General features: G+C 43.5%; 2 protein-coding genes across 3 annotated transcripts; one reads left to right on the top strand and one right to left on the bottom strand.

Moving 5' to 3' along the window:
• Positions 1 to 2,211: 2,211 nt before the first annotated feature.
• Positions 2,212 to 10,054, bottom strand: DNAJA1 (DnaJ heat shock protein family (Hsp40) member A1). The gene is made up of 8 exons (XM_066181478.1): positions 9,770 to 10,054; positions 9,486 to 9,663; positions 8,311 to 8,415; positions 7,962 to 8,189; positions 6,449 to 6,563; positions 4,435 to 4,550; positions 3,755 to 3,855; positions 2,212 to 2,586 (listed from the first exon to the last, which is right to left on the bottom strand). Exons 1-8 carry the CDS (start codon positions 9,899 to 9,901, stop codon positions 2,368 to 2,370), a joined length of 1,194 nt encoding a protein of 397 aa, XP_066037575.1. The 5' UTR covers positions 9,902 to 10,054; the 3' UTR covers positions 2,212 to 2,367.
• Positions 10,055 to 10,204: 150 nt separating this feature from the next.
• On the top strand, positions 10,205 to 20,933 carry APTX (aprataxin). Of its 2 annotated transcripts, none has more exons than XM_066181476.1 (8): positions 10,205 to 10,518; positions 11,204 to 11,340; positions 12,054 to 12,100; positions 13,743 to 14,054; positions 15,483 to 15,542; positions 18,454 to 18,680; positions 19,503 to 19,606; positions 19,911 to 20,933. In XM_066181476.1, exons 2-8 carry the CDS (start codon positions 11,211 to 11,213, stop codon positions 20,063 to 20,065), a joined length of 1,035 nt encoding a protein of 344 aa, XP_066037573.1. In that variant the 5' UTR covers positions 10,205 to 10,518; positions 11,204 to 11,210; the 3' UTR covers positions 20,066 to 20,933. The 2 variants fall into 2 exon arrangements, with proteins under 2 accessions (XP_066037573.1, XP_066037574.1); XM_066181477.1 differs by lacking the exon at positions 10,205 to 10,518 and adding an exon at positions 10,591 to 10,695.
• The last annotated feature ends 2,404 nt before the right edge of the window (positions 20,934 to 23,337 follow it).

The raw sequence follows: 23,337 nt of genomic DNA, 5'->3' as shown, positions 1-23,337 counted from the left end.
TACTGTATCCTCAATTTCTACAGCTGTCCATTATGTTCATTTCCCCAAATTAGAAACTTAATCCCAAATAAAGCAACAAGTCAGAAAAAACTTCATTTTTTTCAGTGGCACAGAACATGTCTAGCTGCTTGCTGTGTGTGATATCCAGAATATCACAGGAGAACAAAGTCATACTAGCTCTTGCCATCCAGTGCTTTTTGCCAAAAGCTTACTCTGCTGCTGCCAGTATTTGTTTGGGGCGCAGATTTTGTATAAGTAACCAGCTTACTTCAAAACAGAATACCAACCTGGTGGTGTTCCTGCTGCCCTTCCTGCACTAGCAGCACATCATTCCCCTGGACTGCTCTGCTAAGGTTTCTAGGGGCAGCTCCTGGTCAGTCACCCTCCTCCTGAAATCTGGACCTGGTCCATCTACTGTGGGGTCATCAAGTATGAAGCAGAATTGTCCATGGCCTCCAGAGTAAGTCAAGAGTATGGCTTCAACAATGAAAAGAAAACCACTGTTCCTGAGAAAGTAGGTCCATAGAATGTATTTTTTTTTTAATATAATACAGTCATCTGAAGCAAAATCATGTCACACTGTCATGCTGTGAATGGAGTGTTGTTTGTTCTTGCTGTATTGATCTAGTGGTTAAGGAAAAAAATAAACAAGGGTGCTTATTGAGCTGAAAAAAGTAGCTTATTTAACTGTGGTTTACGTCTCAAGCCAGCTGTGCAGGAGTTAGCCCTAGCCAGAGGAAGATTACTTTTTGTTTCTCCCCTCAGCTTGGAGAAACCAACCTACTGATAGAGCACAGGCACCTGCAGGTCACATTTTTCAGCTCTGATGAGCTCACTCAAGTAGAATTTGAAAAAACACTTGGCCTACATAATTTTATTTCTTTTGAGAAAGAAAACAAAAAAGTAGGTGAAATATGCAGGTGAAAGATCACAGTTCTAGAGATTCCTGAAAGGGACTACATTTGAAATACAAAATCCATGGTATAGCAGCTGTCTTTATACAATGAAACTTATAATGCTTGGGTAAGCTAGAGATGTTTTTTCCTAAGAGATTCCAGATATTCAAGTTACAACACATATACTGCCACAAAACAGCTACTTAGGTGAGTTTGCCTCATGATACTTTTGCTTCAAAGCAGTATGAAAAGCATAAGCTCTATCCCAAGCCAGATGGTTGAGCAAGACTAAACTACCACACTAGAGGTTAAATCTGGACCTGTCTTCTCAGCGTATTTTCTGAAAGAAGGTTTTAAAGATTTTTCTGTGAATAGCTGTCTAAAAAGAAGGGGGTGGTGTTTTTAAACCAACATCTGGTCTAAGAAAAGAGGCAATGAACAATTTTGTAATTATATTGGAAACACTTCATCTACAATAATTAGAACATTCATACAGAAATTTAAGACTCAGCTTGAAATAATGCACACAATACATTAATTTCAGAACATCCTAGATGCATTGGTTGGTTGTATTCACTAGCCTTCTCTCCTCTGCAGGATCACATTTACCCACTAAGAGGACTGGTACTTCTTTCCATAACACGAGGGTATCTGGTTTCAGTAATCAAGGTGGAAATCAAGCTTACCCTAGCAGCAGTCTGACACTCCAAGCCACCTGTGTGCTGATAAAGCCTGGAGGATTTTACTAATGCGCAGTAGCCAAGGCAGCTCCAAGCAGCCACTGGCTCCCCAAGCAGTGTGGCTCAGGACAGCAGCCAAATGGGAGTCACCAGTGGAACAAAGCAAGCTCCACACCTAGCTCTGGGGTCAGGAACAGTGTTGGCACAGGAATGGACTATCTGACCTCATGGGCAATAGCGTGCAGAGCTTGGGGACCGCGTGACTTTAATGGAAAATCGAGCACTTCTGCGTCAGCCTCATCTACCACATGGGTGCATTAGAGCCAGTCCCTATTTAACAAACACCAGTACAAGCCCAAAACATTATTATCCTAATTGGTACAAAACTTAACTACATCTCACCATGGATTATAAGTACTTGTGCATACTTTATTCACAGAGTGTAAGATCTAGAAGTCCTAAAAAGCACACTACAGAATCTTAGTTTAAGCCTGGGCAATTGCACACAGACAGGAATTACAAGGTCTGGAATAAAAGACAAGCAGGTAAGGGAGTTTTCTGGACCAAGAGGCAGGGGTGAAATGCAGTCAACTTCATTTTAGCTTGCATCCTGGAGCTTTACACAAATTGCAAACTCAGTTTAATTACTTAGTTTATTTCTTTATGCTTTTAGAAATAACTATAGCTGGATAGAACAACAAATAGCAGGAAGTGAGGGCAAACTGCTTGTAGTCCTTCACTCATCCACTACTGCGTACAAAAAAAGCATCACAAGTTATTCACTGGCCCATTTATGATGTCTGGCACTGAACACCACCTCTAGGCTGATGCTCATCATCTTCATACACTTCTCCATTATAGTGGTGTTTTCGCTTCTGAGATGGATCAAAGTCCACTAATTCCACCTGTTCCATTTCCTCAGTTTCTTCTATCTCCTGCCTTGTAGGTAGCAGTTTTTCGAGTAAGGACAGCTTATCTGAGGACAGGAAGCCACTCTCTGGGAAGATGACCTGAAATCATCAAGAACTAAGGTTACTCAAGTCTATCTGAACTGGTTTTTTACTAAGTCAAATCGACCTACAGGTTAAATACCTGGCATAGTCAGCTTTGTTGTCTTAGATTACTTAAATTCAGAGCTTAAAAATTATCAACACCACTAAGATGTTTTTTAATGCCTGCATGAAGTTAGCTTCTAATTCTGGCAACTCAACACCTTTCTTCTGCCTCAGGCAGCCCTCTGGAATTACCCACAAAAGCAAAGTATATATGTAATATAATAGCACAAAGAACTATGTATTTATAATAGCATATACAACTACATATATTAATATATATAAAACCAAAAAGTCAGCATTAGAGATATGGTTAAATATATTCTAAGCTGTAGCAGATGGGGTGTGGATGCTGAATGTTAGAAATCACGCAGCAGCACACCATCTGTGTGTACCTAAGTCACACAGATTTCTCATACTGGCCTGAGACACTGCGGCCTGAGAAATTGGTAGGAAGAATTTAAACAGTCTTGGAGAAAGTAAAACAATCCTTGCAGGTGGTTCTTTGTCTTCTTGTTGTTTACTTGCACAAAATGATTGAGGGGTGTCGTTCCTAACTGTCCAATGATGGTAATGTATTAGTTTGCTGTCCAATGAAGTTTTATTCCATTGGAACTGTCTATAAAAGAAAATTTCCAAGAATAAAAATTGCTCTCACTTGCTAATAAACGTGAGAGTCTGTGTGTCATTTCCACCACCATTCCTAATTAGAGTGACAAGGGGGTCTGCTGCTATAGCTTCCAGCACTAGCTTCTCCCCAGAGAAGAAAATCAGCATTTTCCAACCTACTATTCCACTCCAGCGCAGAACTTTAAGTTACTCATGCACCTTTCCTACAGGACAATAAAAACTAAAGAGTATATCAAGCAAATGGAAATTCACAAGGCTGCTGAAGGAACTCCTCTGGAACCTAAATGTACTTTGAGCACACAGTGTTCTGGAAATTTTCTCTTTGCTCTGAACTGTAATTCTGATGGGTTGTATGTTCCCACCATTGTAAAGAACAAACACCAAAACAGGATATCTGATTATAGGTATCTCTTCTTGATTGAAGTAGTGATAATTGGTTAAATTCTGGATGGATGGTCAGTCCTGAAATGCCATGGAAGTGAGTTGATTCACTTACCCTGAATTCTATGATCAGACGTCCTTTTTCATATGGTCTGCGATAGATTGGCATACCTTCATTCAACACACACTTAATAGCCCCATGCTCAACAACCTGGCCTAAAAAAACAACAAAAAATTACCAAAAAAGGATGAGATCCATGCGGGCAACAGAAGCAGCTTTAGTTACAATTCCCTTCAATATTTATGTAGCTTTCTACCTTGTGGTTAGGCAGCAACACCAACATGTAGTAGTTGAACTTCCTGAGTAACAGGAACTTACTGCCTGGTAACATCTGAGTAGGAAAGCAGATTGATGTCTACATTACAGTCCTGTAACCTTGTTATGCTTCCCAAAGGAAGCATACTTACAAATTTATTAAGTGCTCCATTGCTTCCAAGGCTGAAAAAGTGGTTTTCAGAGACCCACAGCTTTCAGTTCTCATGAGATATCCTCAGGATGCAAGTATGTCCATGAGGTAAGGTCTGTTACTATGTCACACAAAGAGAAAGTTACTGCTGACTGCTATGCAAAAATCCTTTTTTATTCAAATATTTGTACTGCAAAGACTAGGGCAAAGAATTTGATACCAGCACACATCCCTTTTACATCAAGATGGCGTGCTTCTGTTCCTTTAGATTTCCAGCTTGCATTCACTGTATGCCACAACTTCCAACAGAAAGCAAACCAACTCTTACCAGGATGGGAAGTAATAATAATAGTTCTGTTATCCAGCGTTGTGATAGGCTTTTGAAAGCCACAGAGTGCTTCAACCAGCTGAATATCCATAGACAGAAGCAGATCTTCATCTCGTCTAACGCAGAACCAATCAACAACAGTCACAGTGAAAGAGAAACAGTAAAAGGAACATACCCCAATTTCAATATTTAACTTGGAAATTACAATAAGCTATAATTATAACAGAAGCTCAGGCAATTAAACAAAGAATGCCAAATATCAATGTAGCTCCTCAATTACTAGAATGATACCCACTCTGAAAGCCATTATGATCATGCCAAGCTATCTGAAGTGTTAGCAGTGTTTACTGAAAAGAAATACAAGGCCCACTTGCATCCAGTCTCACTTCACTGTTCTTTCCTAATTAAAAAAAAAATAATCTCAGCCTCATAAATACTGAAACTGGGACAATTCCTTTCTTTGCACAGGTAAGTACCTTCTTAACTGCCCTAGCTTGCACTGCGGTAATCTATTACACTCTGAAGATTTATTACCAGGTGATGGCATTCTGGGTAATGATACAACTACCTTTTAGAAAGTACCAAAAAGTATCTGGAATAAATAGTGTTAATTACTTTAACTGTGTTCCAACTTCAGTATGGCAATGCTAGTGACTCAAAGGCTACAAAATCCTTCATCTTATCCGAAGAATGAAGAGCACTCACCCTGTTTTTAAAAGGTCTCTGTCAGGAGACTTGAACAAAAAGCTAATTTTAGACTCTGACGGGAGAGGAGGAACATCCCACTTGTGCGAGAGCGTGACCTCAGCATAACCCCACAAGACCAGTAATATCAAGGGTTATTGAAGGACACTAGAACTGAAGGCAGTGGGCAGAAGGATAGATAAAAATAATCTAGCAGAACTGTGACTTCGAGTCCTAGGAAACCATGAGAACAGTTTGGCGTATCTGAATCAGTGTCTGGTTTCACTGGAAGTTAAGAAAAATCAGCTGAGTAAGCTCATCCAAAGCAAAGAGAAGTGATTCTTAACCTGTGAGCTCAGTGTTCCTTGGGACAGAATTATGGCACCAGCTTCCAGAGCCCAGCACCACACATCACAGTCAGGCAGATCAGCTGCAGGTTCCCCAAGAACCTTTGGCTCACCATTCCTATCTACAATCACAAGGTCAGTGGTTGGTGTTGAAACAAACAAGTGCTTTCTTTAAACCCAGTGATTCCCTTGTGACTGCTGTAAACAGCAGCAGTGAGATACAAACACAACACACTTCTGCAAGATCATCAGCGGTGCTTTTAACTGGACCAAAACAGCCTGGACAGACTAATTCCACAAACAGTGACAGGAAAGAGGGAGGTATGCAACACTGAGCAGTATTGCCTGGGAACACAAAAGAGCTGAGATGTGGTCAGTGCTACTTGAATCACTTTTGCTTTCACAACAAAAACCAGACAGGAGCAATTATCCTGCCCATAGCACTTGGGCAGGAAATGAAGTGTGGGAAAACATGTTTGATCACAAAGGTGCATGCTATACTGAATAAGTTTGTCCTAAGTAAGGTCCACGAACACATGTGCACACACTCCAAGTTTTCTGTGCCTTGAGGACAGGTGGACAACAGTTGACTACACTAAATGGCAATTTTCTGAGCTAAGTAAATGAGAGCAGGGAAACAGTCACAAATACTCAAAACTACTAAAAACCTCAGTATTTCAGTGAGTTCTTAAAATTAAAAATTTGTAAACTCTTAACTGCAACTGTTTCTGTTTGCCTTCTATCCCCTTCTGCTGCCAAAGCTCACAGGAGATTACCTCGTTGCCTGTTAAAACGCAAGTGGCCTGAGTAGCAGAATTCCCCCATCTCAGCACTCCTCCGACCACCCAGACAAACTCACAGCTGACTGACAGTCACGTGATCATATCCCCTGACATTCCAGTAGTACAAGATGAGTGGTAATCAAAGAAGCACATGGAAAAACATCACATGAGATAACATAAGAGAATTTCAAGTGTCTTTACCTTGTAAATACAGAGTGGTCTTTCTGATCCAAGACAATAATAATATCCCCTGGCTCCAGACCTGGCTCTTGGTCCCCTTCACCATGGAATGTTATTTTCTGACCATCCTTCATTCCTATTGCAGAAAACAAATAAACATTTTTCTTATCTTTGAGACAAAAGCACTAACACACACTTCTACAGGCATGAGCTGGTATCAAGATGTCTCTGGATCTTTAAGCAAGAACATCAGGTATTGAAGGAATTGCCCTTGAAGTATTAATTTTCATTGTTTTTTAATCTAACATTGATCAACAGATCTTAATGGCACTAACCTGAAGTCAGTGCTATGTTTCAAGACCATCAAGTTTAACTGTACTGCCGAAAGAACCACCAACATGAAGTTCTGAAGGGAAATATCATCAAAACTGTTTTCGTTATACACACAAATACAAAAAAGAAGTCAGAAACACTCTGTACAAACTGCATCTCAAGAGCAACTGACCAGTCATCTTCTTCAGTTTTATAAATACATGGCGTATCTCCTCATGAAACATCATCTTAGTGCCTGCCAAGCTCAAGAAGCATTCCCCATGGACTGAAAAACCTCCTGTAAGGAACTTGTTTCGTCCACACAAGAAGTCTATCTAAAAAGAAATACTAGCTTTCTAATGCTGCATCAGTCTATCTTCCTTTCCTTCTAGAAAAACATTTTTCTCATAAGACTTCCCTGTTCAAAATATCAGTAATATATCCCTTCTAGTTCTCATATTTATTACTACTGTAGGATTTCCCCTACAAACTCAGGCATTGCATAAGCTCTGCTTACATGTTAACAATTGCAGATCATCATCTTGAGCAAGTCTGTAAAAGTCATGTACTTATCAGATTGTTCTGCAGTCTTACAGGCTGCACTACTCCAGAGCTGACTTCTTGCATCAGCTTTTGGGCAGCCCCCTCAACAGAGATGCATTTGTCTCTCAACATCATTACATTCACCCATCCCCGTTGTGGATTTGTTTATCGAGCTGCATTTTGCCAGGCAAGGAAGTAGTACCTGCCTGAGCAGCCCTGTCAGGGCTGTGTAGCCAACAGAGCTCTAAGCATGAGAGGCTTAGCACTGTCTCTGCACCCTATCACTATAGCAGACCTGGTTCTCTTTCACACTGAAACACAGCAGAAGTGATCAGAGTCTACAGGATTTTGCTGCAGGCAGTGAAAACTGATTAGGCTACCTGATCACAAAGTGGGCTTAGAGGGACCTGAAAAATAATTCACTGATTACAATAATACACATTTCAGAATTCATCCTTAGATATGTACCAGGCTTCAGAAGTGAATGCAGAGGTAGCGGATCTTCCCTAGAAACAAGTCTACTTTTTGTAAGGCAGCAACAAGCAATTCTACTGTGTATGTGTTCAGCACTGTTACTCACCAGATCAAACCCCATGTATTTGCTAAACCTTCTGTTTTAGCACTGCAAAGTTGGTCACTATATCCAAGTTCAATACTTCACTTTAGTAAGACACCTCACCTTTATCAATGTGAACTTCTAGGATCTTCTTTTCTCTAACAATTTTTCTGCCATTGCAGCTCTTACACCGGTCCTTCGGGCCGATACGCTCCCCATGCCCCTGACACTCCATGCACACAGACTGGATCTGCTGCACCATTCCTGGCCCGATCTGGTGAATTCTGATCTGCATGCCTGTTCCCCTGCAATTAGGGCAGCATTCTACTGCACCTTTCTTACCACCACGACCTGAGAACAAAAATTGGAAACAGGTGGTTATGTGCTACAAGGGGGGGGGGGGGGGGGGGGGGGGAAGCAAACCCCGAAAGTTTTAGATACATCTACTGTTTAGTTTCAGTTTCAACATTACCTTCACATTTGTCACAGATAACATTTTTCTGCAGTGCAAGTTTCCTCATCGCACCATTGTACATATCTTCTAAACTTACTGACAGCTGATGGACCACGTTTTTACCTATAAAAGAACATCTATATTTACTCAAATTTAGAAGCTTGGTCTGCACATCTCCCTGCCAAGCCATGATAAACCAAGTCTCGAGGCTTTAACATCTTGTTTCAATAGAACTTTGTCTTGTTTTGCTTGTATTGGTCAAAAGCCCCTTTCCAGCTGCTGTCATATTAGGTAACACCTGTTTTGACTTTGACTCAGGTAAACACAGAAGAGACCTTCTGGAAAAGTACAAACAGTAAGAGCAACAGAACATACAAAACCTCAGTCGTTTAAGCTTTATAATGCAAGACTCTGGTTTTAACAAAGTCACCAAACAGATCTCCTAGAAACAAGAGACTCTGTTTGGAATCTCCACTTCAGCACTTTCTTCCTCTCAATAGGTGACCTTTAGGAACCAGAAATGAGCAATTACATTTTTACCCTCAGGAACTCCTTAGCATTTCAGCTGCTGTAAGCTTAATTTTTGTAAAGGATGCTGAGCTCTGAGTTGTTACTGACAGACACTCTTAACATTCTGATACAAAACATTTTTTCTTCCCCTTTTCACCAGATCTGCACTAAGAGGTCATGGAGTCAAGCACTGCTCTTCACAAGTTTAAAGTTTTCCCCAGCATGATTAAACTGGAGCTTAACTTCTGGGTAGCATTTTACTGCAGCTTCAACTTAATTCCACTGCACAATGCAGGAGGAACACAGAAAGGCTTCATAGACTGAACTGGATTTTGGTCTCCTGTTTAGATAGTTGCTTTTAGACACTACGCTTAAAGTAGCTTAGTTAAACCATTTTAAGCTACTTTACCCTCCCATTTCCTATTCTGTCTACTAACAGCTGGGCTTACACTCAGCTAAAGGTTCTCCAAACACATCTGGTTAGTGATTAACAGGAGACAATGCACAGGACACCAAACTACCACCATACCAACCAAATGCCCTCCCTTCTGGTTTCAGGCATTAAGGGACAACAATTTTCTCCGATTTTTACATTAAGCCTGTAACTTCAGTTTAACTCTGTTTAAATTCCCACATCTACGGCATTCTCCTCAGAGAATCTGACAACCCCGCCGACACGTTACCTCGCCTCTCCCTCTGCATCCTCCCTCCGCCGCCGAAGAACATATCGAATATGTCCATGGGTGACCCGAAGCCGCCGCCGGAGCCACCCTCCTTAATAGCCTGCTCTCCTCCTTTGTCATACAGCTCCCTCTTCTTCGGGTCCGACAGTACTTCGTAGGCTTGGGAGATCTGCTTGAACTGCAGGAAGGACAGTCACCAGCACTCAGGAACCTGCGGTACACTCGGCGGGACCCCCACCCGGCCCCACCGCCCCGGCCCCACCGCCCCGGCCCGTTCCGCCGACCTTCTCGCCTTCATTGGGGTTCTTGTCCGGGTGGTACTTGAGCGCGAGCTTGCGGTAGGCCTTCTTCAGCTCCTCGGCGGACGCGCTGGGCTTCACGCCCAGCACATCGTAGTAGGTGGTCTCTTTCACCATGGCGGTGGCGGTGGCGGTGGCTGCAGCGGCAGGAAGTGCCCGAGGCGGCGGGCGCAGATCCCGTTCCCTGCTGCTCCGATCCGGACTCTTCTGGAAAGTTCGGGCCGGTCCTGCAGCCCCGGCGCCTTACAGCCGGCCCCACCCCGGAAGTCCTGCCCCGCCGCGCGCCGGGCCCGGGCGAGCGGCCCACCAATGGTTGTTCGGGAGGGGAGGGCACTTGGCCAATCAGCGCCCGCCTCCGCCGTCCGCATTGAGCATGGGCTCCGCCCCGCCCCGCGCGGGCGGTGGCTCCCGCCCTGGCCTGTGTGTACCTCGCGTCGCGCCTGCGCGCCGGGCGGCTCCCGCCCTCGGAGGTATCGAGCTGTACCGGGTACGGTACGCCGGGCCGGCCGTCGCCTTCGGGGCACCGGTCCGCATCTTTCCCCCCTCACCCTACACGGGCCTGGCTCCGCCGCTGCACAGACTGGCCGGCGACCCGGCCCGCTCCACGGGTCTGCGCCTGTGCCAGGACCCAGCCCACCCGGCTGTGCCCGGGCTCAGTGCGCCTGCGCCGGATCACGCGCCGCGGCGGGTGCCGCTACCTGGTCACGCGGGAGACGCGTTGCACCAACTGATTGGTAAGGGGGATGAGTCCGTCCCGGCTTCGCCATGGGAACGGGGCCCACGGGGATAGGTATGCCATAGGGATGGGTGTGCGACAGTGCCGATGTTACACTGCGGAGGGAGCCTTACTTTCCGCCGGGATGAGGTCACCACCAGAGAGCTGGGAGGAAGAGCGCCGAGCACCGGACAGGGTGAGGGGTTTTTGCTGTCCAGGGTCAAATCAGTGTAAACTTGAAGGTTTTATAGCGTGGTCCGTGTGCTGACTGTTGCTGGATGAAGCTATCCCGACTCTCTCATCATCTCTTGTCTTCTACTGCTCTCTCTTGTTTTGGTGGTTAAGTTAATCTCTGGGGTGAACTCTGATTCAGTGGGAAACAAATTGAGCTATTTCGTGGCTAGGCTCTTCTGTCAGACGAAGCTATCAATCCAATCGATTTTTCCTGTGTATGGTTCATGGATGTGAGAATGTATGGTAGTGTAGGAAGGAAAACAGGATTGCCCTTTCAACAGCAAGATTTCGTAGATTATGTCTGTGATGGTGATGTGCTTTGCCTTGAATTTCAGAAACATGAAATAAGTTAGCAAAATTGGTTCGGCTAGTGGATGGGCGGACAACAGAATTCATGGACCCTGTTCCACAGGAAGGTGGCCCATTAGAAAGTGGCATGATGGTCACGCACTGTTTATTTTGCACTGTAGCACAGAGATGCGTGTGTGCTGGCTTGTGGGGAAGGAGAAGTGCACTCAGCGAGTGAAACTGCCACATTTGGAAGCTGTGGTGATTGGGCGTGGCCCAGAGACTGGGATAACGGATAAGAAATGTTCACGGCAGCAAGGTAAGGTGATTTAGCTCATATCCTGCTTTCTACATGCAGCAGCATCTCGGCTTGCCTTGTTCCTCTGTGTGGTCTGCCGTGTTGCCTGGTTCTTGAAGTCATCCTGCCTTTTTAATGAGCCCTTACAGAGATCTCTGGGATCTAAAGAATCAGAGACACTCAATGACAGGATGTCCACCTCCGTAAACTAAAGCATTAAACCTTAATGTGAGTTCCCAGGCCCACAGTTGTGCTTCACTGTCTGCATCCCTGCTTCGTGAGCAGCATTTCTTCTCCCAGTATTCCACCGGTTCTTAGCATGACTTTTATTTTATACTTAAAATAATATGATCTTGGAGAATAAATGAAAATACCTGTCACCTATACAATACTGCACATCTTCCCTGCCTTCTGTGCCTCTGGACCTAGTCTTGCGCTATGCCATATTGTCACAGAGGGCTGGTGAGAATGTCAAGAACATGTATGAGGCATCAACAGAATCCACCTTTGTTCTGAAGTGATTTCACCCTCAGCACAGTTTATGGGTTGGCTCTGTTTTTATTTGTGGTTCTAGAAAGAGGAAACAAGGCAGAAATATTCTTTGCATACATTCACAAAGATCGGCTCCAGACAGAAACAGATCCTCAAAAAGAGGAGTGTTTTCTGCACTGGGTGGTTCAGCAGAGTTCTTTTTATTTACATTGTTTTGTGACACTTTGTTCTTTCTTTTCCAGTTCAGTTAAAAGCAGACTGTAACAAGGGGTATGTCACAGTTAAACAGGTATGTTTTTGTGTATGGATTTACAGTATTTCTGATGCTTACTGGGACAGTTGTACTTAATTCCACAAATGCTCCAAGTGATGATTCTGATCGCTGGGTCTGAGGGACCTAAAGCTTTCTTATCACCAAGGGTGGTTACAGAAAGTTGCCCTCAGAAGTGAACTTTTTTCTTTGTGCACCTCAGTGGAAGACTGCCCTGTTTCTTCCAGGTATACTCCAGTCTAAAGCAGCCAGACTTTTAGCATCAGGGGATTCTGTTGTCAGTCCTCAATCAGTTCTGTCAGGTGCTGCATTTGAAAAACTTAGGACTTCTTGTACTAAACTTGCTTATCTTCCTCCTGAGCCTTAAACTTCACAAGCTGAGGCAGCCCTTTGTTTAAGGTTGAAGTTCTTGTCTTAATGGGACTATTCAGTTGTAGAAGATTTTTCTTGGTGGGCTGATACAGCCAGAGATGTGGTTACTTCTGGGAAGGGATGGGATGTGAGACAGCGCTGCAGGAATGCTCATGTTACCAGATGGATGGAGGCAGGCATACTCTCTTACACTTATGAGACTGAGTATCTCTGAGATAATATGAAGGGAAAGGTCTCTGGTGCTGATGTTTGTGTGTGTGTGCCCACAGCATCAGCCTGCGTGGACAGCACAATGTGTTCTACCTACTGAGGGATAATGTCTTAAAATGCCTCCAGAGCCCTCTAAGCACAGGCACCCCAGTGGTATCTGATGGATCTGGCAGAGATATCTCAAACAGTTTTTCACAGAAATCAGCCCTAGGCATGATTTGAATATTGTGTTACTGGAATCTCAAAACTGGGAGTACTCTCTGCTGGTGGGTGCTAGCATGTTTTCACTTCTTATTAAAGAGTTGCACCCCAGGTGAGAGGTGTGTGGCACAAGGTTCTAGTGATCAGTTGTTTGCTACTTTATTTGCTGATGGGAAGCTTCCTTGACCTGGGTGAAACTGCAGGGCTGTAGACTAAAGAGATCCTGGTTGGAATCAGATGTGTGCTTCATTGCAGTGAATACCAAGTGAGAGGTATAATACCATCTTGTGAAGCATGCAGGTATGGCAGCAACAAAGCTAATGAAACACTCTGACTGAGTACATCAGTCACAGGAGAGAGCTGATTTCCTGAAGCCTGTTTCATGCATAAACATTAACCAAAAGCAGTTTGCTGAAGACTACTAATTTTTGTAGGGTCACCCACATGATGAGGCCAAATCCATCTGTCAGGCAATCACTGTAGGTTGCCTACACTGCAGTGTGATTGAACTAAAACAATTCACTGTTACTCCTCAGAAATAGTTGCTGCCGTTACTAGTAGTTTAATAGGTTGCTAATTTTGTGAGGGAAGTGCAGCACAAGTGATGCTGTAACTCTGTAGCTGCTGCAGACCCAGGCTCCCAGTGACTCCAGGCCCTGAGGTTGTCTGCTGGCAGCTGTGACTGCAATTCTGGACAGAAACAGATGTCCATGGTGCTGCACTGCCTGGTCTGCTAAAGTGGGTTGATGTGGGCAGGGTGGGCAGTGAATACAAAATGCATTTGCTTTCCAGGATAGTGGTATTCCAGGAGAACTGAGCAGAAGTTCCACTTACAGCATCATTTTCTACTATCTTTCCCTTTTTCTGCCTACCAAAGATAGGGGTCAACCCAACTAGTATTGATCTTGTGAATATTGGTAAGGATGAAGTGGTGAAAATGAAGCCAGGCCAAGTTCTGCATATTGTGAATAACCTTTACCCCTACACGGTGCAATTTGCTGAAGAGTTTGGGAAAACTGTTCCAAAAGCAGACAGGATGCCACATGAGGACTCCTGTGAGAATGATGATACAGAGCTTGTGCCCAGAAAAACAGTGAAGTTGGAGGTGGTGGATACACAAGGCAGTTCTACAAATCCCAAGCTAAGCAATACCAGTGTATCTACACTTGAAGGAACTTCGAGCAAAAAGGCAAGTGTATTGGTATTAATATTTGTGCTGTTTCTCCTGGGGTTTTCTGCTCCATGGGGAGACATGGTCTTTTACTTTTGTGGATTCTGCTGGTGGCAGGCATCTCCGGTGAACACAGATCATCACATCCACAGTATACAGAGCATGAAAGGTGTAACATGCTCTTGACATCACCCAGACCCTTGGAAAGTTACTTGGGACTCATTCTAACCTGACCTGAGGGTTAGGTGCGTGTGAGGGGGCTTCCCTGTAGCGAATGAGGATTTAATCTCTGGTTTCTGCTGCAGTTTCTGCTAGAGGGGCAGTCCACATGAGCTCCATTTAGCTGGAGACACCCAAGGACACTGTCCCGGCTCTTCAGTGGTTATCTAAAAGCAAGTGCACAGAGAACAGAACAACCTGAGCCTTTTTGTTTTTCAGTTAGTTTGTTTATAATTGCATGGGGCATTTTTTCTTTTTCTGCTTTGTTAATTCCATATGGCACAACCATTTTTACATTAACGAATGTTACCAGACAGAATCTTTGAAAGGGAGTTTTTAGCCCTGTGACATGAACAAAATAAAAGATCTTAATGCATTTGGAACTAGTGCAGTGCTGGAGGAGAAGGCACAGAAATTAAACCCTTAAGACAAAATTTTAGTCTCAGGTTGCTATGAGTTGGCCACTTCATTTGTGGACTTGGGCTAGTTATATTAGGACCAGATTTGTGGTGGAATGAGCAGGTAGCTGACCCACTGTTTCGCTGACAGCACCGTAATAATGTTTTAACTTTTTCCTTTGTAAGAATACGATGAATATCATTGCTGATTTGAATAGTTAAAACATCTGTTTTGTAAAAGGTGCACTCAAGGCACACCTTCTATTAGGTGTTCAGCAGCTAACCTAAGAAATAGCTTGTCTTGGCTTGATCACTCCTGTGCCTTTCTTGTTTTCTGTACAAGCTACTGCACAATACAAAAAAAATCAATGTATCTAAGGATAAGGCCACTCACTGCAACAACTCTGTTCTGTGCAGAGCAGTATGGGAGAGGGCAGTTAATGGAGATCTTTGGTCTTTCTTTGGTTCTTGTGATCCCTGAAGCAGAGGGTCTTGTGCCATGATACGTGCAGGCAAATTATTAAATTTAAACACATTTATTGTTCCCTGTTGTTAAATTTCCAATGTGTGGGAGATTGAACTCTCCATCTTCACAAAATCTTCTTAGGAGTTTTCAAAAGTAGCTTTTTGGGGGCAGTTGGAGCAGGTGTGTTGGTGTTTTGTAGAAGGGAAATAATTGAGCTTTTATATTTATATTTTCTTCTTCTAATTGTCATTCAGTTGTTATTGTCCTGCTGCATACTAATGGATGTTCTTAACTGAATCCTTTAAAATACATAATTGGACACTTAATTATCTTGTAATTTATTTTTTTCATTCTGTGCAATAGGAACATTTAGGACACTGGAGTCAGGGTCTAAAGAGCTCCATGCAAGATCCAAAAATGCAGGTGAGAGCTATATACTTGCACTTTACAGTAGACCCTGTCTAGCAAAGCTAAATGAGCTTGCATTCTTCCTTCTGCAATTTACTTTAACGATCTGGATAATCAGTGGAGTCCTGCATAAGGGCTGAAATGTACTTGCGTCTCTCTCTTTAGCAACATTAACTTGAGAGTTTCTACTGTACTGATTTTGCAGAGTGTTGTTGTCTTAATTAGCTTTGAATTCTCCGTACTGTGAGATTTGGCCAACAGATTTCAAAAAGGTTGATGGGAGAGCAGGTGAGCTGTGCAGTTGCTTTGTTTCCTCAGGGAAACCAACTAAAATGGGGTTATCATTTGAAGCTGAGCAAGCCACAGAGGTTCCCATTCTCCAGCAGTCAGCACTGTCTTGTTTCTTAGTGCAGTTTCCTGGTTTCCAGCAAATTCTTAACTTTCACACCTTTATGTCAGCTGGTAGGATCTGACCCTGGTCTCACTGGGCCCCTTCAGGTGATGATCACTGTCAGGCTGAAAATAATTTAGAGTCATAGTGTTTGTTGAGTTGGAAGGGACTTGTCAGGATCAGTGAATCCAGCTCTTAGCCCTGCACGGGACATCCCCAGAAATCACACCATATACCTTAGAGTGCTTCTTGAACTCTGGCAGACCTGATGCCATGATGACTTCCCTGGGGAGTCCATTCCAGTGCCCAGCCACCCTTTGGATGAAGAACCTTTTTCTGACATCCAGCCTAAACTTCCCCTGACTCGGCTTCAGGCCATTGCCTCAAGTCCTGTCACTGTCATAAGAATGAAGAGATCAGTGCCTGCTATTTCTTGTCCCCTCAAAAGGAAGTAGTAACTGCAATGAGGTCTCCCCTCAGTCTCCTCTACGCTGAATAGACCGACTGACCTCACTGCTCCTCATATGGCTTCCTTTCAAGGCCCTTCACCATCTTCTTAGCCGCCTTTTGAACGCTTTCTAAGAGCTTAATATCTTCTATTGTGTCACCCAAAACTGCCCCCAGCACTGGAAGTGAGGCTGCCCCAGTGCAGAGCAGAGCAGAACAATCCCTCCCTTGCCCAGCTGGTGATGCTGTGCCTGATGTCCCCAGGACATGGGTGGCCCTCCTGGCTGCCAGGACACTGCTGGCTTGTGTTCAACTTGCCACAGACCACAACCCCCAGGTCCTATTCCATGGAGCTGCTCTCCAGCCTCTTGCTCCCCAGTCTCTCCATATGTCCAGGGTTGCCCTGTCCCAGGTTCAGAATCTGGCACTTTCCCTTGTTAAACTTCTGCCCAGCCCTCTAATTTGTCGAGGCCTCTCTGCAGGGCCTTCCTGTCTTCAAGGGAGTTTACGGGTCTCCCAGTTTAGTGTCATTTGCAACCTTGTTTTCTATTCTTTCCAGTCCTGTGTCCAGGTCATGAATTAAAATGTTCAAGAGCACTGGGCTGAGGATGGAACCCTGTGGAACCCTGTCAGTGACAGGTCACCAGTCTGATGTCACCCCATTCACTGTAATCCTTCGTACCCAGCCTGTGAGCCAGTTCCTCACTTAGCTGATAATTGAACAGAAGGCTCCTATTTCTTGACTGATTTTTTTTTTTTTAATTGAAGTGTGAAGTGTTGAACTGCATAGATGTACAGGAGAACTGGATGCCCATTGTCCTAGAATGGCCAGCACTTTCAAATGAGCCTGTCTATAGGGGATGGTAAAACTATGGAAATTTTTCCTTACTTTAAACATGAAGCTTAATTTTTATCCCTGAAGCAGAATTCTATATACTTAGCAAACAGGGCTTTATTGACCCAAAATGTAAGCAGGTTTTAAAACTGTTCTTTTAATGTTAGACACAAATAACTGTTTATGAGTGAAGGTTAGCTTTATTAGTTGTAGTTTAAATGTGAATGCATAAACAACAGAACTCCTATATTTTCTTTTTAATCAAATATTTAATGGTAATATTTCTTTCTTCTGAAAAGACTTGAAAGTGATCCTTTTCCTGCTGGCAGCAGGAGCAGACACTAATATGCGTGTAATAAAATATCCTGCTGCTGAAAGAATCAATCTTGTGATTTGTGTACTGATAGAACTTTAATCTTCCTTCCTGCTGAGTAAGACTGATCTGTATATAAACATTTAAGAATAATTAGCAAAGGTGACGAAGACGTCATCCATCTCTCATCAGCAGGTGCACTGCTAAGAGACCAGAGGCATAATACACAGTTTCTGCGCACAACCTGACAGCTTGTTATTGCTGGGATCTCCCCACTGTTGTCCACAAGCTTCCCAACCATCTCTCTTCCGCAACCACATTGAATTGTTGCAGAAGACAAAACAAAATGAAAACAGGAAGAAAGGCATCATAGACAGGAATCTGTTCTCCTTGTGAGTGATCTTACAAAGCAGCACACTGGGTAGGATGAACTGAAATAGCCCAGACTTGAATATTTTTGTCTTTGCAATGCTGGAAGAGGTCTGCAGCACACTGCTGGTAGCACATCTGAGATTTGTGCTTCACTCCAGAAATCTGCAGCCCAGTGCATTCCTACATGTTCTGTATTGAGCACAGTGGTTTTGTCTGTGACTGCAGAGCTTGAATGGAGCCTGATGGAAGTAGAGTTCCCTAGGCCTCACTGGTATCTCAGTCCAGGTGATTTTCAAGTGTTCATATACACCTATAGTTGTGGTTAACTTACTGTAAAGTAAGATTGGAAAGCTTTTTCCTTTTATAATTAAGTATATGAAAAAGGATGCTGGAACACGTCTCCATAGCTCCCTGGTATATGTTATGGAAGAGGGTGCTTATCCTGGAGCAACTTTATTCCAGCAAAAGTTCTTACTGGATAGCATCTCTCCACTAAATATAGTGCTTATAGAAATAATATATTTAACTTTCAATCAGAAAGTAATCTAGTTATTTTCTTTTTTCCAAGGTTTACAAAGATGAAAAGACTGTAGTCATCAAGGATAAATATCCCAAAGCACGTTACCACTGGCTTATCTTACCATGGGACCCCATTTCAAGCCTGAAGTCGGTCACCAGGGATCACCTTGACCTCTTGGAACACATGCATGCCGTTGGGCAAAAAATGATCAAACAGTGCCCTGCCAGTGAGAGCCTAGAGTTCAGGCTGGGTTACCATGCTATCCCCAGTGTGAGGTAAGACCCAGAGGAGTCATGTGGTGGGCATGCTGTTCTTCCAGTTACACAGATTTGGGGCTAAATCCCTGAGATTTGGCATTGCTGAAGAACCGGCAATCCTCCTCAACCCTACAGACAGCTTGGTGTGCAGTCCTTTGCCCCACACTTCTGTATAGATCCCGATGCACAAGTATCTTTGGTACAGTGGGAAATGCTTGTTGGGATTCTCTAGCAGAGGTTGGTGCCTGGGGCTGTGGGATGCCTGTGGTCCAGCCCCAGTGACAGGAGCACTGCTGCCAATGCTAGGGCATCCCCTTCCCAGGGCACCAGTGTGGGATTAGAGACCAACCGCTAGACCCATCAAGTCCGGCCTAATACCGAGCAAGGATTTGAGTCTTGTGTTTAAGTCCAGACCTTAGAATGTCCAAGTGCCTGTTGATACTGCAGTCAGGTGTTCTCCAGTTCTTGAATGAAGCTTTTGAGCACTGATCAAGTCCCATTCAGTTACTCTACAAATAATAAAACTTTGGTTTATTATTAAACGTTTAATAAACCTTTGGTTTACTAACACTACTGTCTCCACATTTTTGGAAATCAGCAGGAATATAGACTGCAGTGAGGGGCTAATGGAAAATGCAGATTAGTGACCCTGACCATTTATAAGTGAAATGGTTGGCAAGAGACAGTGTTCCAGAACAGACTGCATTTCTTCTGTCACAGGGTCAGGACTGACCCACAAGGCTGGCACTCTGCTGAATCATGTTTGCAACTGATGCAACTGCAAAACAACTTTGAGCATTAACCTTCTTCTCTCATATCTATGTTATATATTCTTTTCAGTCAGCTACATTTGCATGTCATCAGCCAGGATTTTGATTCTCCAGCCCTGAAAACCAAAAAGCACTGGAATTCTTTTACTACAGACTACTTCTTAAATTCTCAAGGTAATGATTAGAAAAAGTATTCCATAACATACAATCCTGCTTGCAGGTTCTGGCATTGGGATTTTCCTCCAAACAAATGTGCAAGGTATACATTTTATTGCAGCAAGTAAAAGGTTTTATTTAATTTAAGATATTGGGGAGTAGCACTGAGTAAAACTCAACACATTTTGTGGCTGGTTCAAATTAGAATGCAGCAATGACACACTGTGCATGCAAAACACAGTGCAGAGAGATTTACAGTCTCATGCGTTTCATGACGCTATGTGGTCTCAATACCTATGATCTTTTTTATTTTTTTCCCCAGATGTGATAGAGATGGTAAGAAGCAAAGGAAAAGTGGTGGTGAAAGACCATACCTCTGAACTTCTCAAACTTCCCCTCAGGTGCCATCGTTGTAAACAACAGCAGTCCACAATCCCACAGTTAAAGGAACATCTTAGGAAACATTGGCTAAAATGATTTTGCAAAAAATCATCTTTAAATCTGTCTTCAGATTTCAAGCCAACACAAAAACCACAAAATGTTAATGGAAATGTATGTTTATTAACTGGAATGACAAATAAGTGGGGAAAAGTAGCCTGGAAACAGCAGCATACTAACTTAGTAATAGCTTCAACAAAAAACCAAGCCCTCTTCTTCCTCCCTACTAAAAATATAAATAAAGTAACTTCTGAAATTGAAGCTTTTGGTTGCAGCTTTATTTTGGTACAGCCACACTAATTTGTAAGTGAACTGAAGTCTGGGAGAAGTGCTTTGTTTGGATGAAAGGATTTCTAATTCAGAAGCTGAACTGAGCCCAGATCTAGGTTTCTACTGAGAAAGGAACAATGATTTAGAGTTCTTTATCTGGATGTTTTCTGCCTACTACTGAAGTTCCACCTACATGTTAATGTTGCAAGCACTGGTGTGGCTGACAGAATGTACTGTCAGTGGAGAGGAAGGAGCAGCAGCTTATCATCCCCACCTTGCTGTGCCACTGAAAGGCCTGACAGTTCAGTGCTGCTGAACTGCCCCTCAGCTGTGGAGTGGGCTTTGCCCCTCACCAGGGTGCCAGGACAGCCACTGCTCAGGCTCTCAGTGGGGCAAACAATCTCTTTTTGGTACAAGGATGTATTTAAACATCTTTATATGAAATACATGTGTAATACACAATGACCAGCTTTACTGCTCCCCAGTCATAGAACTATCAAGGTTTGCAGTTGCTTGTCTGCTTGAGGTTGGTACAGAAATTCTGTGGTTTAATCCTGCCCTGTTTGTCCAATCAGGATTTTAGTGAGCCTCTAATCATTTGATTGTTGTCAAGATGTAAACTTCCAGAAGCAGCAGAACAGTAATAAAAATCTCTTAAGTCCTGATATGGTTTGTACAGTTCAACTTCATCCTAAGCCCAGCTTTGACTTACGATGCTCTCTGGGTGAAATGGCTTTCAGTAAGTGTGCGCAGAGCTTTTACTATACAAGCAAAATGATGCTCCTAACAATAACACATTCTGTGGGAAGAGGGTGTCCTCTTCTTCCATTCCCCCATGCAGCAGCACGTTGCTGCACCCACTCAAATGGGGCAAATAGTAAGTTGATGTTGCTGAAAAAAAGATGTTCCTGTCATGATGTTGTCCCCAGAAATGTGTTCAACCCGGTATGCAAGAAGCCAATCCACACAGAAGGTCATGTTTATTTTGTGCTTGTGCAGAGGTGGGTGCTGGGGTGGTGAATCCACAGAGCCAGCACACCTAGTTCTAGCCAAGCACTGTAGCTAAGATATTTTCAAAATATCTAAGTCTGCACTTACCTGATGTCTAAATACCTGCCTACTCAATAGCTATTCGACAATCTTTTGCCTGCTTCAATTTAAAGGTACAATGCATTTCGAATTTATTGTGCATATTCAGTAGGTAAGGTTCATTTGGAAGTGCATAATCTAAGCTTCAGAGATGTGTTTTTCACATTATAATGAGCTAAGTTCATCTAAAGAATGCTTTTTTTAGCTGATTTAATCAATTTCAGTAAAACATGGAACATTCCCAAATTGAGTGTTCAGTATCTGATTCAAGATTTCTGTTTGTGTTTGCTACTTGTTTCCAAACTATTCTGCAAGATCTTGCCATTTTCCCCTTTTCTGGGTCTCTAAAGTATTTATTGTTCTCCTGTGCAAAATCTTTTCTTAAACCATTCATCTTTCACCAGAATGGGGTACACTGAGGTGAAGGGCTGGCCATGGCCTAATTTAAAACACCAGTCAGAGTTCAGCTTTTGCTGACATCAGTAATAATATGCCTTAAATTACAAAATAAAGCTTAGAGAGTAAGGAACAATGGCAAAAGCACAGCCACACTGTGAATTAATTCTTGACACAAACTAGGGCTTCAGCTCACTCAAGGCAAAGTACTAATGCTTTGCAACAGGAACCAGTTTGGACCAAGGCCAGTTGCAAATGCTGGAGAGCTGAGGTCTTCCTCATGGCAGACACAGGTCAGAAAGGGAAGCCATGCTTCTTCACAGTGAAATGCACTGCTTATGGCCCATGGCCCATCATATCTGGGTGGGAGTCATGGTTTTAGTACCTCTCAGAGCAGGTGAGAGTGAAGCATAAACCCCTGCAATCCATCTGTATGGAAACAGTGTGCAGCTGAGTCACAGTTGCCACATGCAAATGCAGAGCACGATTCAGAGTGACAAGCCTATGTGTGACACTGTAAATCAGCGGCCCCAGAGGGAGGGATGGCAGCGTGTCCAGCACTTGCTGTGTGAGGTCACCCCTGTACGGGAAAGGTCTACAGGAAGGCAGCAGTGGGCACAAGTACTCTGAAGACAAGGGGCAGCCGCCTATAGGGGTAGAGTCAAGGACATGAAGGAAACAAAGGCAGGAAAAGTAGACATTGTCACAAGTTGCTTTGCATGTGGCTTTGCAGGGGACCCACAGCCTTCCTCCCGTCTTTCATCTACAGCTGCTAAGTCCATACAGGAGACTGCAAGCAACCAGTATGACATCTTTGTTGGAAGAGAGCCTCAGAATAGCAGCATAACCTTAACACTCATCAGTCAGTGATAAAGCATCTCCCTTCTACCCCTGGCTGTAATTAAATCTCTTCTGGAGCTGTATTATCTTCTGTAATATTGTTGCAGGAATGAGGCCTAAATCCAAGGAAGATGTGGTAAAGGACTTTCCATGAGATGTGCCATGAGATACGTGGTGAAGGGATTAACAGGTGGTAGGCTGATGGGGTGACAGTTTATCAGCTGGAGGGTCAGATGACCCTTGCCCCTGCAACCATCCAGGTTGAAAAGAGAGTGGTGCCAGAGTTCTGTTCCACCCTTATGAAAACCCCACTGCCTTTGTCCTCTCTTTGCAAGTATCAATACTCATTTACACAGAAAGTTGTTCTCTCCCCCTACTCTGTTTGCAATTGTGGTTAGAGAATATTTGAATATAGTCTCATCTCTGCTTCTCCCAGAAAGAAAAAAAATATTCTTTGAAAGCCTCCAAGGCAAGAGAATGAGAACATGACCACCTTGCAGACAAGTCAAGAGTCTTGTCTCTTCCCCAGAGCAGGGATGCCTCTTTGGAAAGATCTCTGACACCATTGGCGTATACCTGGGAACACTTGTACGTAGCACTATACACTTGTATTTTGCAGGTGTGTTTATCACTGGCAATCTAACAAGATATAATCTGCTACTCCAATGAACCACACTGTTCCTGGATCTGTTAATGAAAGTTCCTACTAAACTTGA

The sequence above is a fragment of the Chamaea fasciata genome, unplaced genomic scaffold, assembly GCF_029207755.1.
Source record: "Chamaea fasciata isolate MVZ Bird 193981 ecotype frontalis unplaced genomic scaffold, bChaFas1.0.hap1 SCAF_4, whole genome shotgun sequence".
In the NCBI taxonomy this organism is placed as follows: domain Eukaryota; kingdom Metazoa; phylum Chordata; class Aves; order Passeriformes; family Sylviidae; genus Chamaea; species Chamaea fasciata.
The sequence above is the reverse complement of the archived record's forward strand: the minus strand, read 5'-3'. Positions and strand labels throughout refer to the sequence as shown.